At 41.1% G+C, this 26,080-nt stretch overlaps 1 protein-coding gene across 2 annotated transcripts; it reads left to right on the forward strand.

Moving 5' to 3' along the window:
* Window positions 1–1,190: 1,190 nt before the first annotated feature.
* On the forward strand, window positions 1,191–25,852 carry LOC121269310 (beta-1,3-galactosyl-O-glycosyl-glycoprotein beta-1,6-N-acetylglucosaminyltransferase 3-like). Of its 2 annotated transcripts, none has more exons than XM_041173849.1 (3): window positions 1,191–1,250; window positions 22,066–23,339; window positions 24,776–25,852. In XM_041173849.1, the coding sequence occupies exons 2-3, from the start codon at window positions 22,596–22,598 to the stop codon at window positions 25,286–25,288; spliced, it is 1,257 nt and encodes a 418-aa protein (XP_041029783.1). In that variant the 5' UTR covers window positions 1,191–1,250; window positions 22,066–22,595; the 3' UTR covers window positions 25,289–25,852. The 2 variants fall into 2 exon arrangements, with proteins under 2 accessions (XP_041029783.1, XP_041029782.1); XM_041173848.1 differs by lacking the exon at window positions 1,191–1,250 and adding an exon at window positions 4,202–4,475.
* The last annotated feature ends 228 nt before the right edge of the window (window positions 25,853–26,080 follow it).

Genomic DNA, 26,080 nt, shown 5'->3' on the forward strand with positions numbered 1-26,080 from the left:
TGTATTGTGGGTGTACCTGCATCACAAGGAATGCAGCAGTTCAAGAAGGCAGCTCACCACCACCTTCTGAGCGGCAACTAAGAATTGGCAATAAATTCTGACCCAGCCAGCGAAGCCAACATCCCAAAACTTAATAAAATGATAACAGTTTCAATTCCCCCTCACTATTGCATCCGCCACAACCTCTTCATTCCTTTTTGCTCCCCCCGCTTGAATGGCTTCCTTTACTCATATGCCATGGCCAGCCAGGCCTTCTACCTTGAAGACTTAACTTTCATCCACAAGGTTGCAAGCGCCTCAAACCTGTTTTAGAATTGCAAAATGCTAGGGTCCTCCACTACTCTCTGCTCCGTCACTGTGCCTGCCTCATTGACAGTCACATCCTCCTGTCCCTCATTTCCAACCAAAACAGATGGCTCTATTCGAAGAGGTGTGACTGTTTTCTGGAACAAAGTGCCCAGGTATTTCTCTCCTTCCCTTCTGCATTTCGACTTACAGAATTCCTGACGCTGCTTACACTTCCTGCAGACTTGTTTATAAAGGATTCCCATGGCGTCCAAAAGGTCATAATTCCCAAGGCTGCAGCATAACACCTGTCCCGCCATTCTAACTTATGTTATTCAGATAACTTATCTTAATTACGTTCTTCCTCCACTCGCAACTAAATGTTCTATGCTTCCTATCTACAAGGTGTGTATTTTAGATAAAAATTAAACAGAATATGCTGGAAATAACTCAGCAGGTCTAGCAGCAACTGGAGGGAGAAATGGGGTGAACATCTGAAGAATGGTCACGCAAATCCGAAAAGTGAACTCTCTCTCTCCATCTCTCTACAGATGCCGCCGGACACGTTGAGTTTTTTCACCTTTTTCTGTTCATGTTTCAGGTTTCCTGCATTCGAAGTATTTTGCTTTTATCTATGTGTTTTAGCTGTTTATTTCAATTATTTTACTTGTATTGCTTTTCTCTACTTATTGCTTTAATTCAATTTTAAAGTTTTCAAATTTTATTAATTATTTTAACGTCATGGTTCTTCTTATGTATAGATCGACCTTAACACGCCTGTCCTTAACGGGTAACTGGTTTCTCACACACTGTCCCTTAGACTGAGCACTAACAGGCCAATCAATTTCGTAGCTTTATATGAGGTCACAGTTGTTTTTTTCTCTCTTTCCCCTTTTTCAGGGACTGCGGCATCACAACAGCTGAACCAGCGCTCTCCGTACTTGGCTGTTCCGACTCCCGGCAAGGTAGGCCGTTCTGCAACCCCAGGTCTGAGGAGAGGCGCTCCTCAGCTCCCCGACCGTCGCTCGCAGGTCCACTCTGTTCCGAATTTCCGCAAGGTAGTCCGCTATGCAATTCCCGATCTTTATTAATAGCGCTCCTCAGCTCCCGGCTGTCCCCCACTATCGGCTCCCAGCAGGATACTGCGCTGTGTAATCCACAGTGTGTTATTTATAGGCGCTCGCAGCTCCGAACTCTCCTCCACAGGTGCACTCCGCCGACCAGCAGGATAGCCCGCTCTCCAATCCCCCAGTCTGTATTTGTTCGCTCTCCTCACAGCTCCCGACTCTTACCTGCAGTTCTGCTCCGCTCAGACTTCCAGCAAGTTAGGCCGCTCTGCAATCCCCGGGCTTTATTAAAAAGCGCTCCTCAGCCCCCGACTTTGTCCCGTAGGTCCGCTCCGACCCCCAATCATTTGACAATACATTAAATATATCTGATAAGGTAGTTAAAAACAAAACAAATCTAGAATAAAGATTTAAAATGTAGATAAAAGGAACAGCCAGTAAAGGGTAGATGCAGGGATTTGAGGAGTGCAGTTATGATATTTTTTTACAAAAGGAGAGTGGCCACAAACTTCGACGTCACTTCCAAGGTGGCAACTAATGCGAGCTCAATTTCTTATTTTAAATCTGAGTTTTATAGATGTTTGTTAACCGAAAAGATTTAGAGACGATAGCGGTTATGTGGACGAAGGTCTCAATTCAGTCATTACCTAATTCAATTACTGTGCAGCCACTAGGGGCTGAATGGCCTCATCCTCTTACGATGTTCCTGTCGATGGTGTATCCTGCAAGTTCGCTTCCGGTGTTCAGGAATGAATTGCTCATCTGTACATAATAGATGTGGCTAGATGGTGGAAGATGAAATTTCTCTCCCGTTGTCAGTAGTTGAAATGATGTGTGATAGGCACCATTTCACAGACTGGTCCAGGCAGCTCCAACATATCACCACACCCCGCTTTCCCTACTACGGTGGTTCTCCATCAAGAAGGGAAGGATAAGTGGTAATTAAAGTGAGCAGTTCAAAATTAAAAGAGCTTTTCAAACAGTTTATTGGGAGATAATGCTTTCGGTCGCACAGCGTTAGTAACCAGAGGACACGTGTATAAGGTAATTGACAGAAGGAGCAGATGGATGAAGGGTAAACATTTTCTGCATTGAGTTGTTGTGACCTGAAAGGCAATGGCTGAAAGTAAGGTTGATGCACATAATTATCACGTTAAAATGAATGGAAATCTGGCCTTTATTTCCAGAATATTAGAATAGTGGGTTTAGTAGAAACATTACAGCCAAGAAAAGCCCAGATTAGGCCGTATTTCTATTATTTTACCCCACTTATTAGAATAAAAGATAATTTCTCTCCTATTTGTCATTTTCTACTAAGAGCTAACACCTTCCTGCAATGCATAGCATGCTTGCTTTGAGCTTCACTGTTAGGCATGGAGGACTTATCCTTGATGTCTTCTCAACTTCTTGCTCAGATATATTCTATACCAGTTCATCTATTTCACTTCTGCCACTTAAAGGCGTTAAAAGCGATCAAGAATATATCGGTTCGCTTCCCCTTGCTTGATCTGTATAAATGAATTATATCAGAACTTAGCTCCCTCGAATACGCTGATGATACGGACCTCTGTTTTTCTGCATTTCTCCCTCCCCTCCTACCACCGCCCCCCGCACCCCACCACTTCTAAGAGCTATCTCTTCGACTAAGTTTTTCATTACCTCTCTCATTGTGCCCTTAAGTGCTCTGTGCCACGTCTTGTTTGATAAAGTCCGTGTGAAGTGCCCTGGTAGGTTATTTGATTATGTTAAACTCATTATATAAATGCAAATTCATTGCTGTTCTAGAGTATTGATAAAACCTTTTAATGTATTCACAAGTGTTTCCTTTCCTCTCAAACTGCCACAAATTGAGCCAATTCCTTCTGAGTCCTCTGAAAACCAAGTTCCTGTCAATATACCAAGGTACATCTCTCTTAGTTCTGACTTTCTAAGTGATGTCTGGAAGACCTGTCGATTTACAAAAAATGATAGTGATAAAACAGGGGGAAAAAAAGCTCTTTAGCTCATTATGACACTGTTAATTTTTGGTCCGATTTGCTTTTGAAAGTTGGTGCAATTTAATGTGTTTGAAATATCTCTTGAGATAATGTATTTCAGATTCCAATAACTTGCTTTGTAAAGAAAATCTCATGTCAGTTTGTTAAGAGCGTCAAAATATGAAACAGCCCTTGATTATTTCTTTCGAATATTGAATCATTTTGGTTAAAAACTGTCCTTATCTGTCACTACTTCAAAGCAGCAGCAATTGTCCTCAAAAGGGGATGTATCCTTTTAATCATGACCTGGTATTTCTTCCCCGTTGAAGACTGCTCATAGCCATGGATACTTTAGCCAGGGTCGCAACTCTGGCCTGAAAAATCGCAGAAATCTTTGTGGGCAACGCCAATACGCTCAGCACCACTGAAAGATATGGTCGCTAAAGATTCTGCAGGGTTAACTGAGAAGGGTGTCATTTTTGTTGCCAATGTTGATTTCACCTGTTTCTTCATTTTTACCCTTGCTATGCTCGAGTGGTCTAATACGACTGACTGGTTCTCTCGACTATTTCAAAAGATAGCTTTGAGTCAGCCATATTGGTGTAGTCCTGGAATCACACATAAGGGTGCAAAATTAGCAGTTGGATCATTTTTTTAAAAAATGATAATCGGTTGTTAAGTTACCATTATTAATGAGACTATCATTTTGCTTAAGATTTTTACTGATTTGTTGAATTTAAATTCTCTTCATAGCCCAGGTAATATTAGAACTCGCGACTCCAGAACGTTTCCCTGACCTCAGGATTAATAGCCCAACAACATTGCCCCAATGCGACCCTTCCCTGCAGTTAACCATGTGAACATACAGACATAAATGTAAATTTGCTTCCTTTTACTGCTGGATCTGCGCCTAAAATTCTGTTCAAAGATCTGTAATTTGTCAATACAGTTTGTACGCAATATACGATAAAGCTCCAACTGTTACCACAGAACAAGCTGGGAACAGTGTGCATATGACAGTGTCGGAGTATTATTGCACAGGTGTGATGTTTAACTGAACATTTCCTGGAGTGTTTTCACAAGCAGCAAAAGGCAGTGGATATTGGCTATGACAATTTCGATAGAGAACCAGGAGCATCCATGTAAGGTAATTCCAACGATATACTGATCTCTCTTAAAATAATTCAAAATAGCCAATAACGACTTGTTCATCCACCACTGCAAGCTCTAGACGAAAAAAAACAACTGGAAAATAAACTGAATAAAGCATTGTTTCACTAAACAATGTTATTTAACAGATCAGGTATTGGTGTAATTGCATTTTCGAATTTCTAATATCGAAAGTAAGGAATGTCAACCCTGAGTGAAGAGCAGGATGTTCACTTCGCAGCATCTCATACGTATAGTCCTAGAGTTTTAAAGCACGAAAATAACCCCATTAGCCCATTGTTTCCGCTCTGGTCATCAAGAGCCGATCTACTGTCATGCCATTTTCCAACATTTGGCCCGTAGCCTTGCATGCTATGACGTTACCAAAATATATTAAATACTTCTTAAATGGTATGAGGGTTAAAGCCTCTAACACCCTTTCAAACAGTGAGTTCCAGATACCCACCAACCTCAGGGTTACTTGTTATATTCTCCCTCAAATCCCCTCTAAAACTCATGTGCTTTGCCTTAAGTCTATGCCCCCTGGTTGTTGACACCTCCACTATGGGGAACAGTTCCTTCCTATCTACACTATATTTGCCCCTTATTATTTGTGCACCTCAAACAGGTCCCTCTTCAGCCTCCTCTGAACCAAGGAAAACAATCTCAGCCTATCTAGTCTCTCTTCAGAGCTGAAACGCTCCGGCCCAGGCAACATGATGGTGAATCTGCACTTCACCCTCTCCAGTCCTGTCACATCCTTCCTCAAGTGTGGTGACCAGAACTGCTCATTCTACTCCAGATAAGGCCTAACTAACTTTATATGCCTCCATCTTAAACTCCCTGCAAATTTATTCAATGCCTTGTCTAATAAAGGCAAGTATCCAATAAGCGTTCTTAAACACTTCATCAACCTGTCCTGCTGCCCTCAAGGACCTATGAACATGCACACCAAGGTCTCTCCGATCTTTTTTATTCATTCACTTCGCTGGCTGTGCCGACATTTATTGCCCATACCTACTTGCCCTTATGAAGTTGTTGGTGAGCTGCCATCTTGGAACCATTGCAGTCCATGTGGTGTTGATATAGCCTTAGTGCTGCTGGAAGGGAGTTCCAGAATTTTGACCCAGCGAAAGTAAAGGAAGGGCGATATATTTCCCAGACAGGATGGTGAGCTACTTAGAGGGGAACCTCCAAGTGGTGCTGTTCCAATCTATCTGCTGCCCTTATCATTCTAGGTGGTGCTGGTCTTGTGTTTGGAAGGTTTACTTCCTAGGGTTCTGTTATTCATCATGTACTCCCTTGCCTTGTTCCTCCACCAAAACTGCAGCGTTTCGCAATTTTCAGGATTAAATTCCATTTTCCTCAGTTCTGCTCATCTGACCAGCCTTTCTATATTATACTATAGTTTAAGGCTTTCCTCCTCGCTATTTACCACACCACCAGTTTTTGTGTCACCTGCGAACTGACTGATCATACCTCTTACATTCATATCTAGGTAATTAGCATACACTACTAACAAGGGACCAGGCACCAAACTGTGCTGTGCACCACAGGGTTCAGGCTTCCAGTCACAAAAACAATCTTCGACCATCATCCTCTGCCTCCTGCAACTAAGGTAATTTTATACACAATTTGCCAAATTGCCCTGGATCCCATGGATTCTTACAAACTTGATCAATTGTGCATGTGTGCCCTTCTCAAGAGCTTTGTTGAAGTTCATGACCACTACATAAACTGCACAACCCCCATCTGCACACATTATCACCTCCTTGGAAAAATCAATAAAATTTATTAGACATGCTCTCCACCTGAGAAAGCCATGCTGACTATTCTTGATTAACCATTGCCCTTCTAAGTGGAGATTAATGCTGACCCTCAGCATGTATTTTTCCAAAAGATTCCCTACCACTGATGTTATGTACACTGACCTATAGTTCCCTGGTTTATCCCTACCAAACATCTTTTATAATGATACGTCTTGAGCTGTCCTCCAGTCCTCTGGCTGTCCTGTGGCCAGAGATCGTCTGAAAATTAAAGTCGCGTCGCTGTAATCCCCTCCTTTGCCTCCCACAGCAGCATGGGAAACATCTGATCTTGGTCTGGGGATTTATCCAATTTTAAGACCACTAAAACAGCTAACTCCTCCTCCCTCTTCGTGCTAACTTGAAGGTATATACACAGGCCCCCTGCATGATTTCTTTACCGACATTGTACTTCTCGATAGTGAATACAAGTGCGAAATATTCATTTAAATCAACTGCCTCTTCCAAATTTTCACTCAGTTGGCCACTTTGGGTGTTAATGAGCAGTTCACTTCCCATGATTATCTTCTTGCCCCACATATACTTACAGAATGCCTTTGGATTTTCCTTTACTTAACCAACTACTGTTTTTTCTTGCCCCCTTTTCAGGTTACTGATTTCTTTGTGAGCAATCCTGTGCACTTTCCACACTTATCTCAACCTTCCACTTTTTTCAGCCCTCAGTATCTATTATAAGCTTTCATTTCTTACTTATCTCATCCTACACATTCCTCAACATCCAGAGTTCTCTGGATGTGTTCGACCAACCCTTCACCTTCACGGGAAATTGTTGGCCCTGCACTCCCACTGATTCCTTTTTTGAATGACTCCGACTGTTCTGAAGTACATGCTCCCATCCATGTTGGTCAGATCCTGCCTTGTCATATTAAAATTGGCCTTCCCCCAATATGGAATCTCTATTTCCCATTCCTCATCCATTGTCGTCCTGTGCCAAAACCACTTCAAATCTTATTGACATATGGTGACTTTCACCAAAACTGCCCCAACTGAATTCTGCCCCCTCTTATTCTTTCATATTTTGCCTTTTGAAGTTAATTTTGGGAATATGAAATCCCCTACACCAATTAACCTGTTAATTTTACACTTCTCTCAGATTTGTCAATATACCTGCGCTCCCATCTCTCCTTGAGTACTTGGGAGCCTATAGTGTGCTCCCAGTGTTATAATTGCCCCTTTTGTTTTAGTTCTACGGATATGGCTTCATTTGAGGAAGCATCCCTCCTTATTACAGTAATTCACTCCTTGATATATATTGTTACACCACCTCCTTTTTTACAGCCCTCCCACTTACCAACCACCACCAACACCGCCCCCCTCACCCAAACCTGCTTCTCGCCTGAAGATTGTATACCCCGGAATACTGAGTTGCCAGTCCTATTCCTCCCTCAACAATTTCTCCATGATAGCAGTTATATCATATCGCCATGTGTTAATCAATGCCCTCAACTCATCAACCTTTTTATCAAGCCCCCTCGATGTAGAATAAATGACATCCAGCCTTGCCTTGCTCCGTTCTGTCTTAGCTCTTCCAGACTGTCTTGGTTTGTCTTCTAAACTTGCCTGCACATCAGCACCTATTATACCTTCTCACCATACCTCCCGCCCCCCACCAAATTAGTTTAAACCCCCAGCAGCAGCACTAGCAACCCCCACAACACCACCACCCCACCTCGCCAGAAGGATTTTGGCCGCGTTCCAGATAAGTGCAAACTGCTGTACTTGTATAGATCCCATCTTCCCCAGGATTGGGCCCAGTGACCCAGGAATCTAAAGCTCTCCATCCCGCACCAAAACTTCAACTACACATGCAGCTGCTCTATCTGCCTATTGCTATACTCACTAGCATGTGGCACCAGGAGTAACCCTGCGATTGCAATCTTTGAAGCCCTGCATGTCAACCTGCTATCTTGTTCCCTAAATTATTGTTGCAGGGCATCATCCCTCTTTCTACCAATGTCGTTGGTACCAATTTGAACCCCAATCTCTGACCGTCTCTCTCTGCTCTCTTACACCCCCCCCCCCCCCCCACCACAGCCCCCTTTAAAATGCCCTGCCAACCGTTACGTCCTTGATCCCGGCCTCTAGAAGGCAACACACCATCATTGAGTCCATCTGCGGCTGGTGAAAAGCCTATCTTTACCCCTCATCACTGAGTCTCCTACACTAGTGTTCTCCCTCTCCTTCCCCCTTGTGCAGCTGAGCTCTGGCTGCGCTCCCCAGAGGCACAGTTACTCTCAACATTTACCAACACAGGAAACAACTGTTCTTGAAGTAGATGCACTCCATGGCTTTCCTGACTTCCTGCCGTCTGACTGAAGGACTTTATGGCCACCCATTCCTTCTCTGATGCACTTCCTTAAGCTGTGATGTGACGACGTCTATAAATGTACTATCCATGTAACACTCCGCGTTGCACAGCTCTACCTCCAACCAACGCTTCAGCTCCGAACACCGGCATTCAAGCTGGTTAAACCAGTGGCACTTACTGCAGATGTGGCCATCCAGAAGTCCAGCAGCCTCCAAGACATCTACTTTCTGGGGGCCGTGCAACACACAGGAATGAGTTCCACTGCTACATCTTTAGTTAAAATACTCTTACCCTCGAAGGAAATTGTTTGTTTCTCCTTTAAGATTTAAGCAAGAATTATTTCATTTTAGTGCTTTTTAGTGAATTGAAGCAATTTACCCTCAAACAACAAACAGCTCTGTTTTTTTGCTTTGACATCACTTTCTTCAGCCATTTCGATTTCTGGCAGGTTTTCTGTTGGGGTTACGCTGTTTCCACGACCAGGGCCTCGAAGCTCAGCCTTTTATTGATTAGCCCCGCTGGCGCCGTTCACATCCAGGTTTGCTCTGCTACCGTTGCTACTCTGATTGCCTCGGACAGAGTTGAGTCACTTTTGCGAAACCATATCAAACCTGTGAGCCTTGGTATACCAGCGCTACTCGCGAACCAGCTGAGCTAACTGGCCATCGGCAATGTAGCATAAACAATATCAAAATGTAAGCCATTGTTCATGCAGAGGTTTCCTCTTATTCCAGATATGAAGTTGGTACACAATCGCGACCGTTAGATAGAATATGATCAGAACGTTCCTTAATATGTATGTTACATTCCAACTAAAATATATTGTGTACTGATTGAAATTTACTATCCCAAGCTTCTATTTGGATATTACGACAGGTGATTGACTCCTTATAGTTTCAGAAAATAGTACTGTCAGTTCTAAACATGAAATCATTTTCCAATTTCAAGCACAGAGTTCTAGTTTGGATATAGTACATGGGATATTTCTAAATACAAGTTGTGATGTAAATATTACAGAAGAAAACCTTATGTGACCGGATAGTTTAGGCTGGCCAATGTGAGGAAGGGGTTGGGGGCATTAAGATGCAACGTCTGTTTAGACTGCTTCTTGCAAGATACCACCTCAGTAAAGGAGCTGATGCCAGCGCAAAGAAGAGTCACCAGTATGCCAGTAAGATTGTCCCTTAAAGTCGATATCAGTGCTCATTAAGTACGTTGGATTACGATGTATCACATTTGATGTGGAGTGCTCTCTTATCACTGACCAGCTATTCAGGAGCAGCCGTTACATTTATGCGGATTTCAAAGACGACTGTAAAATGATTGTACTGCTGCTTAAAGGGGGACACTATTTTTTCACTCACGTGATGTGGGCGCCATTAATAAGCCTACCATTCATCTCCCACTCTTTGAATAATTGTAGACCGGATGAGAAAAATACACCCATATTGTGTTTGGTAGTGTCCTTCCCCGCGACAGTGAAAAGCAAAGCAATATATTTTCAAGTTAGAATGTTCACTGTAGTGTAACATGGAATTGGCATTATTCCCAGGCATCTACTGCCCCTATTCCTCTGGATGGCAGAGGTTGCGATTTTGAGAATTGGTATGGGAGAAACCTTAATGAGGTGCCGCACTACATCTGTTCCATAATCCACTCTGGAACTGAGGCCCGTAAAGGTGATGGTTTTGAAATTTTAATGAGTGGATGAGGCGGCAATCAAATGAGTTGCATTGCCTTGAATTCTTCCGCGCTTCTTCGTCTTCTTTACAGCTTCACTGATTCAAGCATTTTGAGCAAAGATCATTGGTGAAGCAGCTGAAATGTTTTGTGCTGTTGCATTAACATGTAGAACTCCTGTTTGAGATGAGTCACAAAGAGAAATGGGGTGCTTTGTAACGGGCATCCGCTATTGACACCTATTGGTCTAACAAGCAATGGGAGGTGAACATGAGACCATACAAAGCGGCAACAGCAGCTGGTGGATACAGGGGCAGGAGGTGATGTGATGTCCTTCCTCGTTTCAGTAAGATCACACTGAAGAGGTTAGTAAGCAAATTTAGAATATATGGAATTGGGAGTAATGCAATGACCACTTTTAAAGGGAAAGTAAACAGTCAGTAGGGATAAAAGAGTAATTCTCAGGTTGGCAGGCTGTGCCTAGTGGGGTATGACAAGAATCACTTACTGGGCCCCAGATATTAGCAAACTACATGTGGATTTGGATGTAAGGACCAAGTATATTATTTCCATGTTTCCTGATGATGGAAAGCCAGATGTAAGTATGAGTTGTGTGGGAAATGCAAAATGCTTGTGAAGGATTTAGGAAGACAATCTGAGTGAAGGAGAACTGGCAGATTGAGTAAAATGTGGGAAAATGTGAAGTTATCCATTTTGGTAGGAAGTGAAATGCAAAGCCATTCTTAAATGATGAGTGATTATGAAGTTCCAAGGGACCTTGGTGTCCTGGTTCATAATTCACTGAGGGTTAACATGCAGGCACAAAAAGCAGTTTGGAAGCTAAGTGGCATGTTGGCTTTTATTGCAAGAAGATTTGAGTGCAACAATAAGTAAGTCTTGCTGCAATTTTATACAGTCTTGTACTACTGCGTAGACTTATGGTTCCCTTACCTAAGAAATTATGTACTTGCCATAAAGGGAGTGCAATGAACGTTCAAAATGCTGATTTCTCGGATGGCGGAATTAATGCGACTAAGAATGTATTCTCTAGAGTTTAGAGAAATTGGAGTTAATCTCATTGAAATATGCCAAATTCTTATAGGGCTCAACCGGGCAGATGCATGAAGGATGTTTCCACTCTCTTGGAGTCTAGAAGCAGACCACCCTGTCTCAGAGTAACAGGTGGGAAATTTAGGACAGAAATTAGGGTGAATTTATTCACTCAGAGGATGGGAAATCTTTAGAATTCTCTACACTAGAATCTGTTGTGGCTCAGTCATCTAGTATGTTCAAGAGAGTGAGTATAGTTTTCTGGTTAAGAAAACTATAAAGAGATATGGACATAGCGTGGGAAACGTGTCGTTGAGCTGCAAGATAAGCCATGAGCTGCTTGAAAGGCAGAACAGTCTGGAAGGACCGAATGGCCTCCTTACAGAATCACAAAATTGTTACAGCATGGAAGGAGGTGATTCGGCCCTGCATGTCTGCACCGGTCTCGGAATGAACTTTTTGACTGCTTTCACTCTGCAACCTTTAAAGTTGTTTCTTTTCAAATAATTATCTAATTGCTTCTTTCAAGCCTGAGTTAAGCCTGCCCGCCATGCCCTCAGACAGTTAATTCCAGAACCACTCACTTGCTGTGTGATCACATTTGCTTTTTTCACCAATTGCCTTGAACCTGTGCACTCTGGTTATTAACCGGTCTGCCACTGGGGATAGTTTCTCCCTCTCTACTCTGTCTAGGCCCCTGTCTCAGCCTTCTTTTTTTCCAAAGAAAAGAGCCCCAAATTCTCCAATCTGCCTGAACTTTTTCAACTCTGGAATCATTCTCTTAAAACTTGTCTGCACTCTCTCAAATGTCTTTGCATCCTACTCCTGTTGCTATTTCCTGTGGTGCGAATTATAGTACAATGTTCCTCCCCTGGATAACCTCCATGATGACATTCAGGGTGTCACCCTATAGGCTGTTTTTCTTGTCCTTCTCCCGATGAACTATCTTGTAATGGGCTGCTCTCTGCCAGTCAAAGCGTTGTACAGGTTGGGTGGAAACAAACACTGCTCAAAGGAAATTGCACATAATGAGCAAGTGGGTGCTAATGCAAGGGATTTCTAATTAGTGTTGTCAAGTAAACTGAATTTATAGTAATCCACAATATGACCAACATATGAATTTGAACCTTCAAACACACGATCTTTAATAACACTGCATCCAGATACTGCCAATTTCCACCATTTTTCTAAGATAAACTCCTGTAACCTTTATCTTACTGGGATGCTCTCTGAATCGTTTACAGAATGAGGTAGTCTATATTAGATACAATTTTCGCAGTGTGCATGGATTAAAATTACTGCAGAGGGAAGATTTTTCAATGAAGACTTGAAGCTTGATAACCCAGCTGAAATATGCGGCTGGGGTATTAGTATATTTTCACATGTTGGGCAATGAACTATCATGGATCTCCCTCGGCAACCACATTGTTGATGTATCTATACCCCATTGACAGCAAAGCTTCAAGAAGGCAGTTGAGCACCACCTTCTCAAGGTTCATCAGGGATGGACAATATATGCTGGTCCAGCAAGCGAAGCCCACATCCATTTATTGAATGAAAAAACATGAACATGGGTTACTTATATTTACCCGTTTTTTAACATTAATTGAAATAAAACTTGTCCCCCACACCCACCACCCCCTCCATGCGCCCTCCACCCCTTCCCCTCCCCCCCCACCCACCTGCGCCCCAGCAGAAAATATTTCAATAATTATCCTGTTTTCTGGCAAGCAATAACTCAAGATTGAATAAATATTTAATGATTCCGGTAATGCTTTTTTTTTAACTGAGGAAAATGATAAATAGATACTGCGGTAAACTGGAAGCAATAACTTACTCAATAACCGGATACAGCACTACATTAGAAATGCAAACAGACACAATACATTGTGTGATTTGGACACCCACACTTCCCAAACTCACGCCACTTAAGGGATTGTTTTATGCTATCAAAGTGAACAACTTCACACTTATTCATATTTTTTTTCCATTTGCCGTGTTCCAGCCCATTCGCTTAGCCTGCCTAAGTCCTCTGGAATCCTCTTTGTATCCTCCTCGCAACTTACATTTCTACCCAGTCTGGTGTCATCAGCAAATTCAGAAGTTTAGTTGTGGTCAGGTGTTTTTACCTTGCCAACAGTACTTGATGTGGTGCTCAGTCTGTGGGGTGTGGATGTGTGTCTGGTTCAGCACCATGCTGTGTAGTGATTGTCAGTGATTTGAGGATGTTGGTTTCAGCAACTTGGGTGTGGATGTGGTTAGGCAGTTCAGGTATTGGTGTGGTACTGTTTCATTGTGGTGTAAAAGTGAGCTGGTAGGCCATGGGTGTGCGTCTGGGTCAGTATTGAGGGTGCCGGTCTGGGCTCTGACGTGTGATATGTGGGCCTGTCTGTCTGCAGTATCCAACATCAGCACGATGAAATTCAGCCAATTATCAAGCCTCATTCAACAGCAGCTTCAAAACCGTGAGCTCTGCCACTGAAGGTCAAGGGCAGCAGATGCATAAGAAAGCCACAATTTGCTGGCTCCGTGTAACCACACACAGTCCTTACTTGGAGCTAGAATCTGGCTCATTCGCTGTCACTGAGTCAAAATCCTAGAACTCTCTCCCTAACAGCACCTACATCACAGGACAGCAGCTCTATATGAAGGAGGTACATCACAGTATTCTAATGGACGAATAGGGATAGACAATAAATGTTGGCGTAGCCAACGATGCCAACATCCTGTGAAATAATTAATAAAAAAAAGAAAAAGAGATAGCGTTTCACATCTGTGACCTTTCATCAGAACGCTACTTTGACTATAACTATGGCAATATTTCCCTGCTGGTTTCCCTCAAACTCAAACGTATTTTACATAGCGGAACACAATGCCATCCTCCAATTCCTCTTCACCGTTTTCCAACAATGTTGTCTCAAATTTTATCTATCGATTCATGTACAGAAAAAGTACATCCATGGCTTCTCTACCCACACCATTACATGTGGAGTTCTCCATGGCCCTAACCTTGCCTTCATCGTCCGTTTACTTAACAGGTGACATTTTCTGAAAAGACATGCAAGTTTACAACAACATACTCTAGCTCTACAACCTTTCCATAACCTTCCATTGTTATGCTTTGGAAAACTGAAATTAGATGTCCACTCTCAGATGAGCTTCATATATCTCCACCTAAAGGCCATGGAGATCAAATATATTGTCCACACCATAATTCAATTCCAATGTTGGTGATTCAATCCCAGCCAATGATTTAGATGCATCAAATTATTTGAGCCATCAGAATCCTTGTTAATACCAAGCTAAGCTTTCAAAATGACATTCTCTCAATTTATAATTTTCCTTGAATATTTCTTGGGCCTTTTTTTTAATCAGTTGGACACTGTATTTTCCAATGTTCTTCCAGAAGGCTTTACGTCTCATGCCCACCGTAATCATGCATATATGCTACATTCTGATCACCTCGGATGTATAACATTTAATACCACTTTGGGAAAGCACTCAGGAGATTACTTGCTCTGATTAATTTCTACTTAAATATATGGACCATGGTTTTCTGACGCTTTCTCACTTTAAAAGCAGAATATTCTTCAAACTCATGTTTCCCTGGATTTCACTAATATGCTACCAATCATAATCATGCTGGAATGATACATTTCTCGAATCATAGACGAATGCAGTACTTCTGAATGCCGTTATAAGGCCAGCGACCCTGAGCTGGCTGTTTGGAATACGATTCAAATTCGTCCCATTCACCTGCATCTGTCCTCAAATTTCTATCAATTTAAAAAAAAACAAATATTTATCTAATTTTATTCTAAAAGTTACTATTGAAAACGGGTCCACTCCTTCTTCATCCAATGTCTTTACAATCACAGCTCAGTGCATATTTTGGTCACATTGAGTCTATTTTTCTTCTTCCCTATAGTGTTAAATATGCTTCGAGAAGCAATCCCCTTTATTTACTGTAACAGTGTTGTTCATATTTTAAACACCTCTTTCAAATTTCCTCTCAAAATTCATAAGGAGACCAACCTCTAGTACCTGCCCAAAACAATAGTTACTCATATCCCTGGAAACAGTCTATCACCTATCTTCCTGCACACCATCAACAAAAAATAACTTTCTTACTATATTGTGCAATGCCCGGAACGGAAAACTGTACTCAAATTGTGGCTGAAACAGTGTTTGATAAACCTTTGGCATAGCTTCCTTGTCTTTTCTTTCGTACACCAAGCATCCATTTATAAAGACAAGGTTACTTAAATTCATTCTGAACTGTCCTTCATAGATTGAGTACAAGCAACCTGATTCTCCCTGTTCATGTGCCATCTTTCAGATTGATCTAATTAATTTATATTGTCTCTACTCAATCTTCCTACAAAAGCCTATAATGTCGTAGTTTGTGAAATAACATTTGTCAACAATCAGTGCATGCAGTATCTCAGCTAACCTCTCTACCATTATGACTTTAGTAGGAGCTTCTTCACTGGTAAAGCTTGATGAAATATATGGATTATGTATATCATCCATGCATTTCATCCTTCATGAGTCAGACCCAGGTTTGGTGCTTAATTATTATGGATAATACAACTTTCCTATTATATATATTGAAAATTTGGATTCCAATTCATATCAACACCCAATTTATTTTCTTACTTCCTCTTATTTCCCTTTTCACTTCGCCATTCACCTTTCTATGTTTAACCTAGTTGTCACTGCATTAACAAACTGATGCTTGTCATGCATCCGTTTTTGCTGCTTCCATCTCTTTTTTTATCAAACAGCTCTGGATTTGAATGTCCATTCTTCCCTTCTCGGAGAGATGGACGTCCTCTTTGATGGCAATCCACTGTTTTATAATAGCTTTTCTTGCCAGTGTTTGAATCTATTTTCCATTAGCCAGATTCGTGCTGAACCCAATGAAGTTGGACGTGCTTCAATTAAAACTTTTGCTATCGATTGCTTGTTGAACTTTTCCAGGCTTTATGATGTGATAAACACTGTTTCCTGAATGAATCGTAAGCAAAAAAATTTAAAAAGAATCAGCTTACATACCAACGTCAGTTATGTTTGAGGAAGTAACAGAAGGAGTAAACAATGACGAAACCTTAGACACAATTTATTGATTTAAAGAAAACCTTTAATACATGCCCCATAATGGACTAACGGATATCATCAGAAAATGTGGACTCAGACTACGAGTAGCAGATGCGTTGTTCGCTGATTTAGAAACAGAAATCAGAGAATGGAATTCGATGGCATTTAATCAGAATGGTAGAAGTACTGGTCCACAATGATCAGTCGTGAATCACTTCTGTTCAAAATTTATGTTCACAATTTGGACTTATGGTTAAAGAAAATCTAAATTTATGGCTGACACAAATTTTGGGAAGATAGTCAATATTCTTGAGGACTGGAACAGATGAAAGATGGGGGCTATTAATAAAATTGCAGAAAAGGGAAAAACCGTTGGCAAAGGAAGTTCAGTGCAAATGACTGGAAGGTAAGCATGTTGGAAGGACGGATTGCCACACCGCAATGTAAATGGAAGTTGCAAGTCGAGCTGGACCCGAGAAACACAGGGATCATGAGGAAAAGATGTACCAATCATGTGCGCCACGGATTAGCAATTTTTGAATAGATAGAAAACCAACAATAAATCATCATTTCTAGAGGGATCGAATTCAAAATTACGTAATGTGTGTTAAGAAGAAAGAAAAATACAGCACAGGAACAGGCAGTTCGGCACTTCAAGACTGCGCCGATCATATTGCCTGTCAAATTAAAACATTTTGTACTTCCGGGATCCATATCCCTCTATTCCCATCCTATTCATGTATTTGCCAAGCTGCATCTTAAATACCACTGTCGTTCCTGCTTCCACCTCCTCCTCTGTTAGCGAATTCCAGACACTTACTACCCTCTGCGTTTAAAAAAAAACTTGCCCCGCACATCTCCTCTAAAGTTTTTCCACTCACCTTAAATCTATGTCCCCAAGTAAATTAATATTCCAACCCGGGAAAACGTTTTTGACTATCTACTCTGTCCATGCCACTGATAATTTTGTAAACTTCTATCAAGTCGCCCCTCAATCTTCATCGCTCTAGTGAGAACAATCCAACTTTCTCCAACTTCTCCTCATAGCTAATAACCAGCAGACAAGGCAGCAGCCTGGTAAGCTCCCTCTGCACCTTCTCCAATGCCTACATATCCTTCTGGTAATGTGGCAAACAGAATTGCACACAATATTCCAAATGTAGCCTAAGCAATTTTCTATACAGCAGCACCATGACTTCCCAGCTTTTATACTCAATACTCCTGCCGATAAAGGCAAGCATGCCATATGCCTTCCTGACTACCTTATACACCTGCGTTGCCGCTTTCACTGACTCAGATCCCTCTGCCCGTCGATGCAATTAAGGTTTCTGCCATTTACAGTATAATTCCTACCTGTATTAGACCTTCCGAAATCCTCTCATTTCTCCGGATTAAATTCCAGCTGCCATTTCTCCACAAACATCTCCAACCGATCTATATCCCATTGTATCCATGGACAATCCTCTTTGCTTTCTGAAAATCCTCCAACCTTAGTGTCGTCTGCAAACTTACTAATTAGCCCAGTTCCATTTTCCTCCAAATCATTTACGTATACTACAAACAGCAAAGGTGCCAGCACTGATCCCTGTAGAACACAACTAGTCACAGCTCTCCATTCAGAAAACCATCCTTCCACTGTTAAACTCTCTTCTATGAAGAAGCCAATTCTGTATCCATCCTGCCAGCTCACCTCTGATCCTGTGCGACTTTACTTTCTGTACCAGTCTGCCATGACAGACCTTGCCAAAGGCCTTACTGAAATCCATGTAGATACCATCAACTGCCCTTCCTATAGGTTAAACCTATATCGAACTGTGAAAAAACAAATTTAGTTTGTTGTGTGGCATTCTGGTCACCATATTATAAAGCAGTACATCGAGGCACTGAGGATCAAACATGATTTGCAAGGTTTTTAAGAGAAATGCCTGGGCATACATATAGGAACATGTTAATTTGCTGCGGCCTTCCTGTGTTGCACACAGAAAGCAGAGAGGAGCAAACATAGAAACATTTAAATTATCAAATGCTTTGATAAGTTAGAGGCACGGAGATATGTTTTTTTTCTCCCGGGGAAAGAACATACTGATGATTGTAAATATAACAGAGTCACACAGAAAACTCCCAGGGAATGCATAAGAAAGTATTTACCCAAGTAGTGGTAAGAATGTAGACACTGATGTATCAGGCAGCTGCTGAATTCAACTGTTTAGATGGCTTGGAAGGGAGGCTGGGTAAGTAAATGAGTGAGCAAGGGATAAAGGGTCAGGATGGCAAATTTCGAAGAGGGAAGTTCGGAGGAGATTCGAGTGAAACATAAACATCAGTTTGGACTGGTGAAAATTTTGCTCAATTTAGATGACATAAATATCCTACAGGGTGAAAGCGATTTTGCAGAGGGATGGATTAACAATGACCAGTGCTGAGGCAGAATACGGGACATGCACAGAATCTTATTGTTGCCTACCACCCCACTCATCACTAAAACATGCTAACTGAGGTTGGATTGCGTTAGGGTTTGGGGGAGGGGGTGTAAATGCACTCTGTAATGTTTACCATAGATGTGAAGGCTTTATCAAGCAGACATAAATACATGTAAAACAGGAAGCACTAGGATTTCTCAACAGGTCTGGCAGCATCTATGTAAAGACAAACAGAGTTAACCTCTGCATTGAATATACTGTTAGACCTGCTGAGCACTCCCATCACTTTCCGTTTTAATTTCAGATTTCCAGCATCCATGGTATTCCCCGACTGGCCACATAATATAATTTATATGTTGGGAAATATATCAAAGTTGTTCCAATGATATCGGAATTCATGAACTTGTTCCTAGGAATGGCCGGGGAGTGAAAGGGAAAGGTCGCTAAGGGAACTATGGGAGATATGGTGATTAATGGAAATGGGGACGTTGCTTATTGTAAAAGCATCCATTTGTAAAATTAACATTTTGGGAACCTTTCATGAAGCATGGGATTGTTTTGAAAGTTCTATTTCATGTGACTTTAAAATTGATTTTGTTTGATCAAAGTGAATATATTATTTGAAGTATATTTTACGCTAAATCGCTTTGTATTTGTTGTTCTCCTGACGGCATCACTAAAAAAGAGTACCATTTAGCAGCATCATTGTCAAAATAACTTCCAGGACAGCTACTTGCCAGTGATAACATAGGTTAGTTGGCTGTTGTTTAGAAATTCCCATAATGCAGGATGACGGAAAGTCCTGATAACACTATTCATTCTTTTTTAGTAAACAGGGATGGATAATAAATGTTGGCCCATCCAGAGAAGCCCACACTCAGTATATAAATAAAAAAATTGTTTCAGTTTATGCTGTCTACCTTAATACAAGAGAACGTTTATTTAAACAATTATAAACCCTTAAAAAAATCATATCTTTGAAATAAACAAGAACATTATTGACAACGTTTTGCAAATATTTAATCCCCTTCGCATCCATCAAATTGAAAATAATGAATGGAAGGAATATAAAAACATATGAAAGCATGAAAAGTAAGCCGTTTCGCCCGTCAAGCCCACGCCACCTTACAATGAGATCGTGGCTGATCATCTACTTCAACATAATTTTGCTTCACTGTACCGACAATTTTTTGGTTTAGTAGATCGAAATATTTCGATTTCAGTCTTAAACTCAATCAGCCAGCCTCAAAAGCCTTCCTGGGCAGCACATTCCAAACATTCAAAACACTCAGAGTGAAGAGATTCCTCCCCATCTTTGACATAAATGGCCTACTCCTTATTATGAAACTGTTTCTCCTGGTTCTAGACACCTGCCCCCTACCCCCTGACTCCCAAGTCACAGGAACCAGATACCTGCATCTACCCTGTCGAAACCTTGAAGCCTCTTTCATGTTTGAGGTCACATGTTCAAAGCTCCAGGGAATAAAGGCCTAGTCTGCTTAATCGTCCTTCGTTGGGCAGTGCCTCTATCCTAGGAAATAGCTGGACAATTAAACATGTCTGTATGTTAAGCATTCTGTATTACATTCACTCTAGAATCATAACATTGTAGAATGGGACAGCACATTAGGCTCAATTATTTATCCTATACTCCAAGGAATCTTACTATTCAATCTAATTCTTCCACGAGTCTTTCATACACACCATTCCAGGCAATAACATCTTCTGTCGAAATCATGTTCCTGCATGTTGCCTCTATTTGTTGTGCCAATAATTTAAATCGACATTGTCTGGTTACCAATCCAAAGACTATTCGAATCATTTTCTATCTTTACATTAACGGAACTGTTCACACATTTGAACACTTATTTTTCTCAAATCGCATCTTCACTTCCTCTGATTAACAAGGCAGCCACAGATTCACCAATTTCTCCACACAACAGATGCCATTCATCCCCGGTACCATTGAAGTACATTCTTTCTCCAGCCCCTCAAGAAACTGATATCCTTTCTGAAACCCAACTGTTTCCTAATTAGTGGCTGATCAGTGTTAGATGAGCTGTCATTTTTGTGTAACGTAATCATCCAAAGTCAGAATATTGATTGTTTGCTTAAATGTGTCCAGTTACCTTCACAAGCCCAGATGTGTCTGCTCCAGCAGCTTTGTGCCATTGATTTAGCTCCACACCTTCCAAAACAGAGTGCACAATTTCAGTCTTGTCTGTGATAGATTTTATTTGCAATGTTTCTGCCCATTTCACCACTCTGTGTATATCTATTATTACCCTCCTAATTGCTTACTTAATTTCGGAGCTCCGTGTTATCTGTAATCTTTTAAATGTTGCCATAGAGTCTATTGCCTGGTAAACAATACATCTTTAAAACGTCAATGACTACTACAAGTGAGTTGAAAATATCCCTCTATTATCGTCCAACATTCTAATAAATAACCGGTGAGCACAGTTGTGTGCCTTTGTCCGTTTAGAATTTCTGTGTTCATCTATATTGCTACCGCCCCAATCCCATGGCTTTAATTATGCAATAAATTCCATTATAAGGCACTGTAACAATGCTCTTTTGAAAATAAATATACATAATATCAATCATACCGATTTGATCAAAATATTCCAATATTTCATCGGGGCAGGTCTAATGCAGTGCACTGAGTAACGTTGGCATGCTCAACTATTAGAGTGTCGCGGTTGTCTAAGCGCAATACTTTCAGAAAGTCAGTGTAGAAGGATATTTGATATGTCCGAGCATGCTCAGATTGTGGCAGTGAAGTATATTAGGGATGTCCATGCGGAGGGAATGTAGCACAACCTGAGAGGCAGTACTGAAGGAGACCAGCCCTGGCGGCTGGCAATACTGAAAATAAAATGCTACACAATTAGAAGGGCAACACTGAGGGAGCGCTTCACCAAGGAGATGAAAGCTCAGGTCGTGCTGCACTCTGAGGGTCATAAATGGGGCACGGCTGTACTGTCGTTAGTTCGGCACTGAGGTGCCTGGCGCAGCCCTAGGGACAGCAGAGGGGACGTTTCAAAAGGACGTCATGAGCTTTAAAGGCGTTTTGGGAAGTGCAAACTTCGCAACGGCACTATATGAATGTAATTACTTATATATGGTATCTCTCATGTTTGCCATAAAATTACATGATTCTTGCCTTTATTGAACTATTATCACTTTTCTCCCGTTTACCAGTTAGGATCTGGAAACTTTTAACAACCTTGCCTTCCTTCTTCTTCTCTGAGAAATGATTAAAAGAAAGGCCTAAGTTACATAAAATCAAACAGAGAACACGGTAAGTGTGCACTTATTGATATCAGTAACATGCGGGAAAAAACAATTGTTACCCCTTACCTCCAAAAGAAGAATCTAATATCGGTGATAGTGACTGAGACATTGAGCAAACCATAAATTCAAAGAGCAGAGTGTGAGAAAGTCTGATCAACCACAAAATCTCAGTAAAAGGAGTCCCAGACAGGAAGAACAAGTAGGACCTGTCGATGCGGGTGGCCAGTTGAATCCCGATGAATATGCGGTTCCTCTTTGCAGCTGGGAACATTTGACCTCAATTTATCTGTGTCTTAAATTTCAGTGCACAATTTATTCACACTGCTGTACAATCTTTTTTCAAGGCAAACGTTCGCCAATTGCACATCTGAATGTAAATTATATTTGGAAATCCAGTTAGATAATTTTCATTAAAATACTGTGGAAGTGCAATCAGAATGCTGAACCGGAAATATATTCTGAGTGGACTTGTTGTTATTTTTCTTTGTGGGTCATTTTATTGGAGAGGAAATACATTAATAAACTATTGGAAACCAATTAAACAAAAATCGGGTTACAATGTGCGATATGAACACTTAGATCTGGCAGGAAAGAACTCGACTTGTTGGAAGATAATTAGTGGTGACACTGAAGCTATTGAAGAGGCTGTTTTAACCTCGATCACAGTCGAAAGCAAACATAAAGTCGTCACTGAAATTGATTATTTAGCAATGACGCAAGACTGCTGCCATTTCATTAAAAACCGCAAATACATCACATTCCCATTAAGTACCACGGAGCAGAATTTCCCTCTGGCCTATTCTATGGTGATCCATACTAACATTGAGATGTTCGAGAGGCTCCTCAGAAGCATTTATGCTCCACAGAATGTGTACTGTGTCCACGTGGACAGGAAGTCTTCAAAACCATTTTACTCAGCGGTTCACGCTATCGCCTCCTGTTTCAACAATGTCTTCATTGTAGGAAAATTAGAATCGGTGACATACGGCTCATGGTCTAGAGTTCAGGCTGATCTGAACTGTATGGAAGAGCTGCTGCAGAGCCCTGTCCCATGGAGGTACCTCATCAATGTTTGTGGGCAGGATTTTCCAACGAAAACCAATTGGGAGATAGTCAATAGTCTCATTGCCAAAAATAGCTCAAATGTTATGGATTCAGTACCTCCGCCAAAGTTCAAAAAGGTAAATTGATCAGCTCATGTCATCTGTCTATCCATTGCCTGACCTTTCCTTCCATCCATCCAACCCTCCATCGCTCCTTCTCTCATCTCTCTCGCCCTCTCTCTCCCTGTTTCCCTCTTTTACAATGATAGACTTTGTTCGTAGAAAAGAGTTTTATCCTAAATACCTTGGCTTTTCTGGCACAGACATTTAAAGAAATCTGGAAATGTCCACCCTCTGTGGATGTAGTTAAATATAACAAATCAGATGTGAGTACATTTATTAAATTTTGTCGTGAATGCAATGTGCTAATTGACAGATTGCGATGAAATAAGAACATAATAAATAGGAGCAGGAGTAGACCATGTGCCCATCGAGCCTGCCCCACCATTCAATACGATCAAGGTAATCTTTGGATTCAAATCAATTTCTCGCTCGCTCTTTATATAACTAAGTTCCCCGATGGAGCAAACATCGGTCTATCCCAGTCCTAAATATATTCAATGATGGTTCATCTACATGCCTCTGGAGTAGAGAATTCCAAAAGATCCATTAACCATTCAGTTAAGAAAGTTTCCCTCACCTGAATCTAAAATGATTGACCACTTATCCAAAGGCTCTGTCCCTGTGATTTTGCACCGTGCAAAACGCTTTTTTTGGTAATCCAGGTATGCAGGTTCCCATTTATCTGCCCTTGTATTTACACACTCAATATGCTCTAATAAACTTGTCAACCCTGATTTTCCTTTAGTGAAACCATGTTGAGTGCCCTAATCATACACTTTTTTTCAGTGAATTGTTAAGGCTCCCTTCATAGCACATTCCAGCATTTTCCCAGCAAGTGATGTTAGGCTAATTGGCCTGTAGTTCGATGTTTTCTCACTTTGTCAGGTGCAACACAAGATTTTTGAAGCTACCTCCTTCATGTGGTCTTGCTGTTCTTTCACTGCTTTGGCCTGGCTTGTACATGGAATTAGATTATTTCATTGCTCAAAATGTGTGCTCTTTGATTTGGGCACAGGAATAGAATAGTCACTGTGTTGTTAGCTATTTTCAGGCAAATGAAGACATGGCAAGTTAACAGTTAATTTTTATTAGCTCTTTTTAAAAACTTGTCTTCGACTGGTGTCGACTAATTGGCTCATTTGATTTCACAGTCTAATTGTGAGGGTCAAGCCTGAGCTAACCTGGTGACACCTCCTGTATCATGGATTTTCAATGGGCCATTACGAACAATGAATTGTGCCAATGCCTTGTTGATTCTTTCATATTTCCACTTTTCAACGGCTTGGTATCAGAATAAGCTTTACAACTTTCAGATAAAGCAAAACATGTAGGTGAAATATAAAGCAATTGAGGCAATACAAGTTTATAGTTACTGTTGCTAGTCGCGATGAGTTCGAAAAATGTAAATAAATTGGAAAATGAAAAACATTTCTCTTTTTGTTGATTTTCAGAGAAGATGGGAATTTCATTATGATACACACAAGGGCGTCGTCAGAACACATCGAACGAAGAGTCCACCACCCATACACAGTCCCATGTTTGTGGGGGGTGCATATGTTCTTGTCACTAGAGAATTTGTGAGGGCTTTGTTTGTGAACCCGGAAACACAGGCGTTTTTCAAGTGGTCTGAAGACACCTACAGCCCGGACGAACACATCTGGGCAACCCTGCAGAGAATGCCTGAGATACCCGGCTCCATACCGTACACTCCAGGGCTCTACAAGAGTGATCCAGTTGTTACCCGAGCAGTGAAGTGGTCTTTTGAGGCTGGGGATGTAGCGAAAGGAGCCCCTTACCCACCTTGCACCGGAAGGTACCGCCATCAAATCTGTATTTATGGGTCTGGAGATCTAAACTGGATCGTCCAACAGGATCCTTTGTTCGCGAACAAGTTTGATCCACGAGTGGACAACACAGCTGTGCGATGTTTGGAGGAATATCTCCGATACAAAGCGATTAATTGAACATTGTCTTTAAAATTAAGTGAAATAAGTAAACTCGATATATTGAAGCCCCCACCCCATGAAACAATAACGAAAGTTGCACTATTCTCATGAATAGCCCTGTAGAGTAGGAGGCAACATTAATTCAAACCGGAGCATTCCCATGAACCGAATTCTTCAATTAAATTATTCCATTCACAGCGAAGCTACCAGAAATCTCTGTATTGTGCATCAAATCAATCAAACGTTTTTTTTTAGCAGAAAATCTATATAACACTCCTGTCTGGATGCATAGAACTGAATACACTCTGATTAACGAACATGCTGTTCCATTTTTTGCACAAGCCTGAAATTGTAAATGAGAACGTTTAGTAAATATTCTTAGCGATAATAAAATGATGCATATTTAATGATTGGTCTCTTATATCACTCTTGTTCTTGTTAAAGGTACTTTGATGAATTGCCAACCCCTCTTTATTTTCTCAATGTTTTATATTTCAAGTCGTGTTTTCTGTTAGAATTTTGTAAAGTCAATTTGGTATGGTCATTAAATAAAATTCTCTCACAATATGAGAAGTTTATGCAGGTGCTGTATTTCTGGTCTTTTCCTATCGACAAGTCACAACTGATGCATGACTTTCTCTCTGCCTCTTGAGTAGATTCGACATTGTAGAAAATGCTAATAACTTTCTGTTTGCACATAAATATATAACAACAATCCAATGGGTTTGATTTCCACAGCCGTCGGAAATATATTATGATTAAGATAATTTGTATTGATTGTCAATTGTGTGGAAATAAATGAACATGAAT

The sequence above is a fragment of the Carcharodon carcharias genome, chromosome 24, assembly GCF_017639515.1.
Source record: "Carcharodon carcharias isolate sCarCar2 chromosome 24, sCarCar2.pri, whole genome shotgun sequence".
In the NCBI taxonomy this organism is placed as follows: Eukaryota; Metazoa; Chordata; class Chondrichthyes; order Lamniformes; family Lamnidae; genus Carcharodon; species Carcharodon carcharias.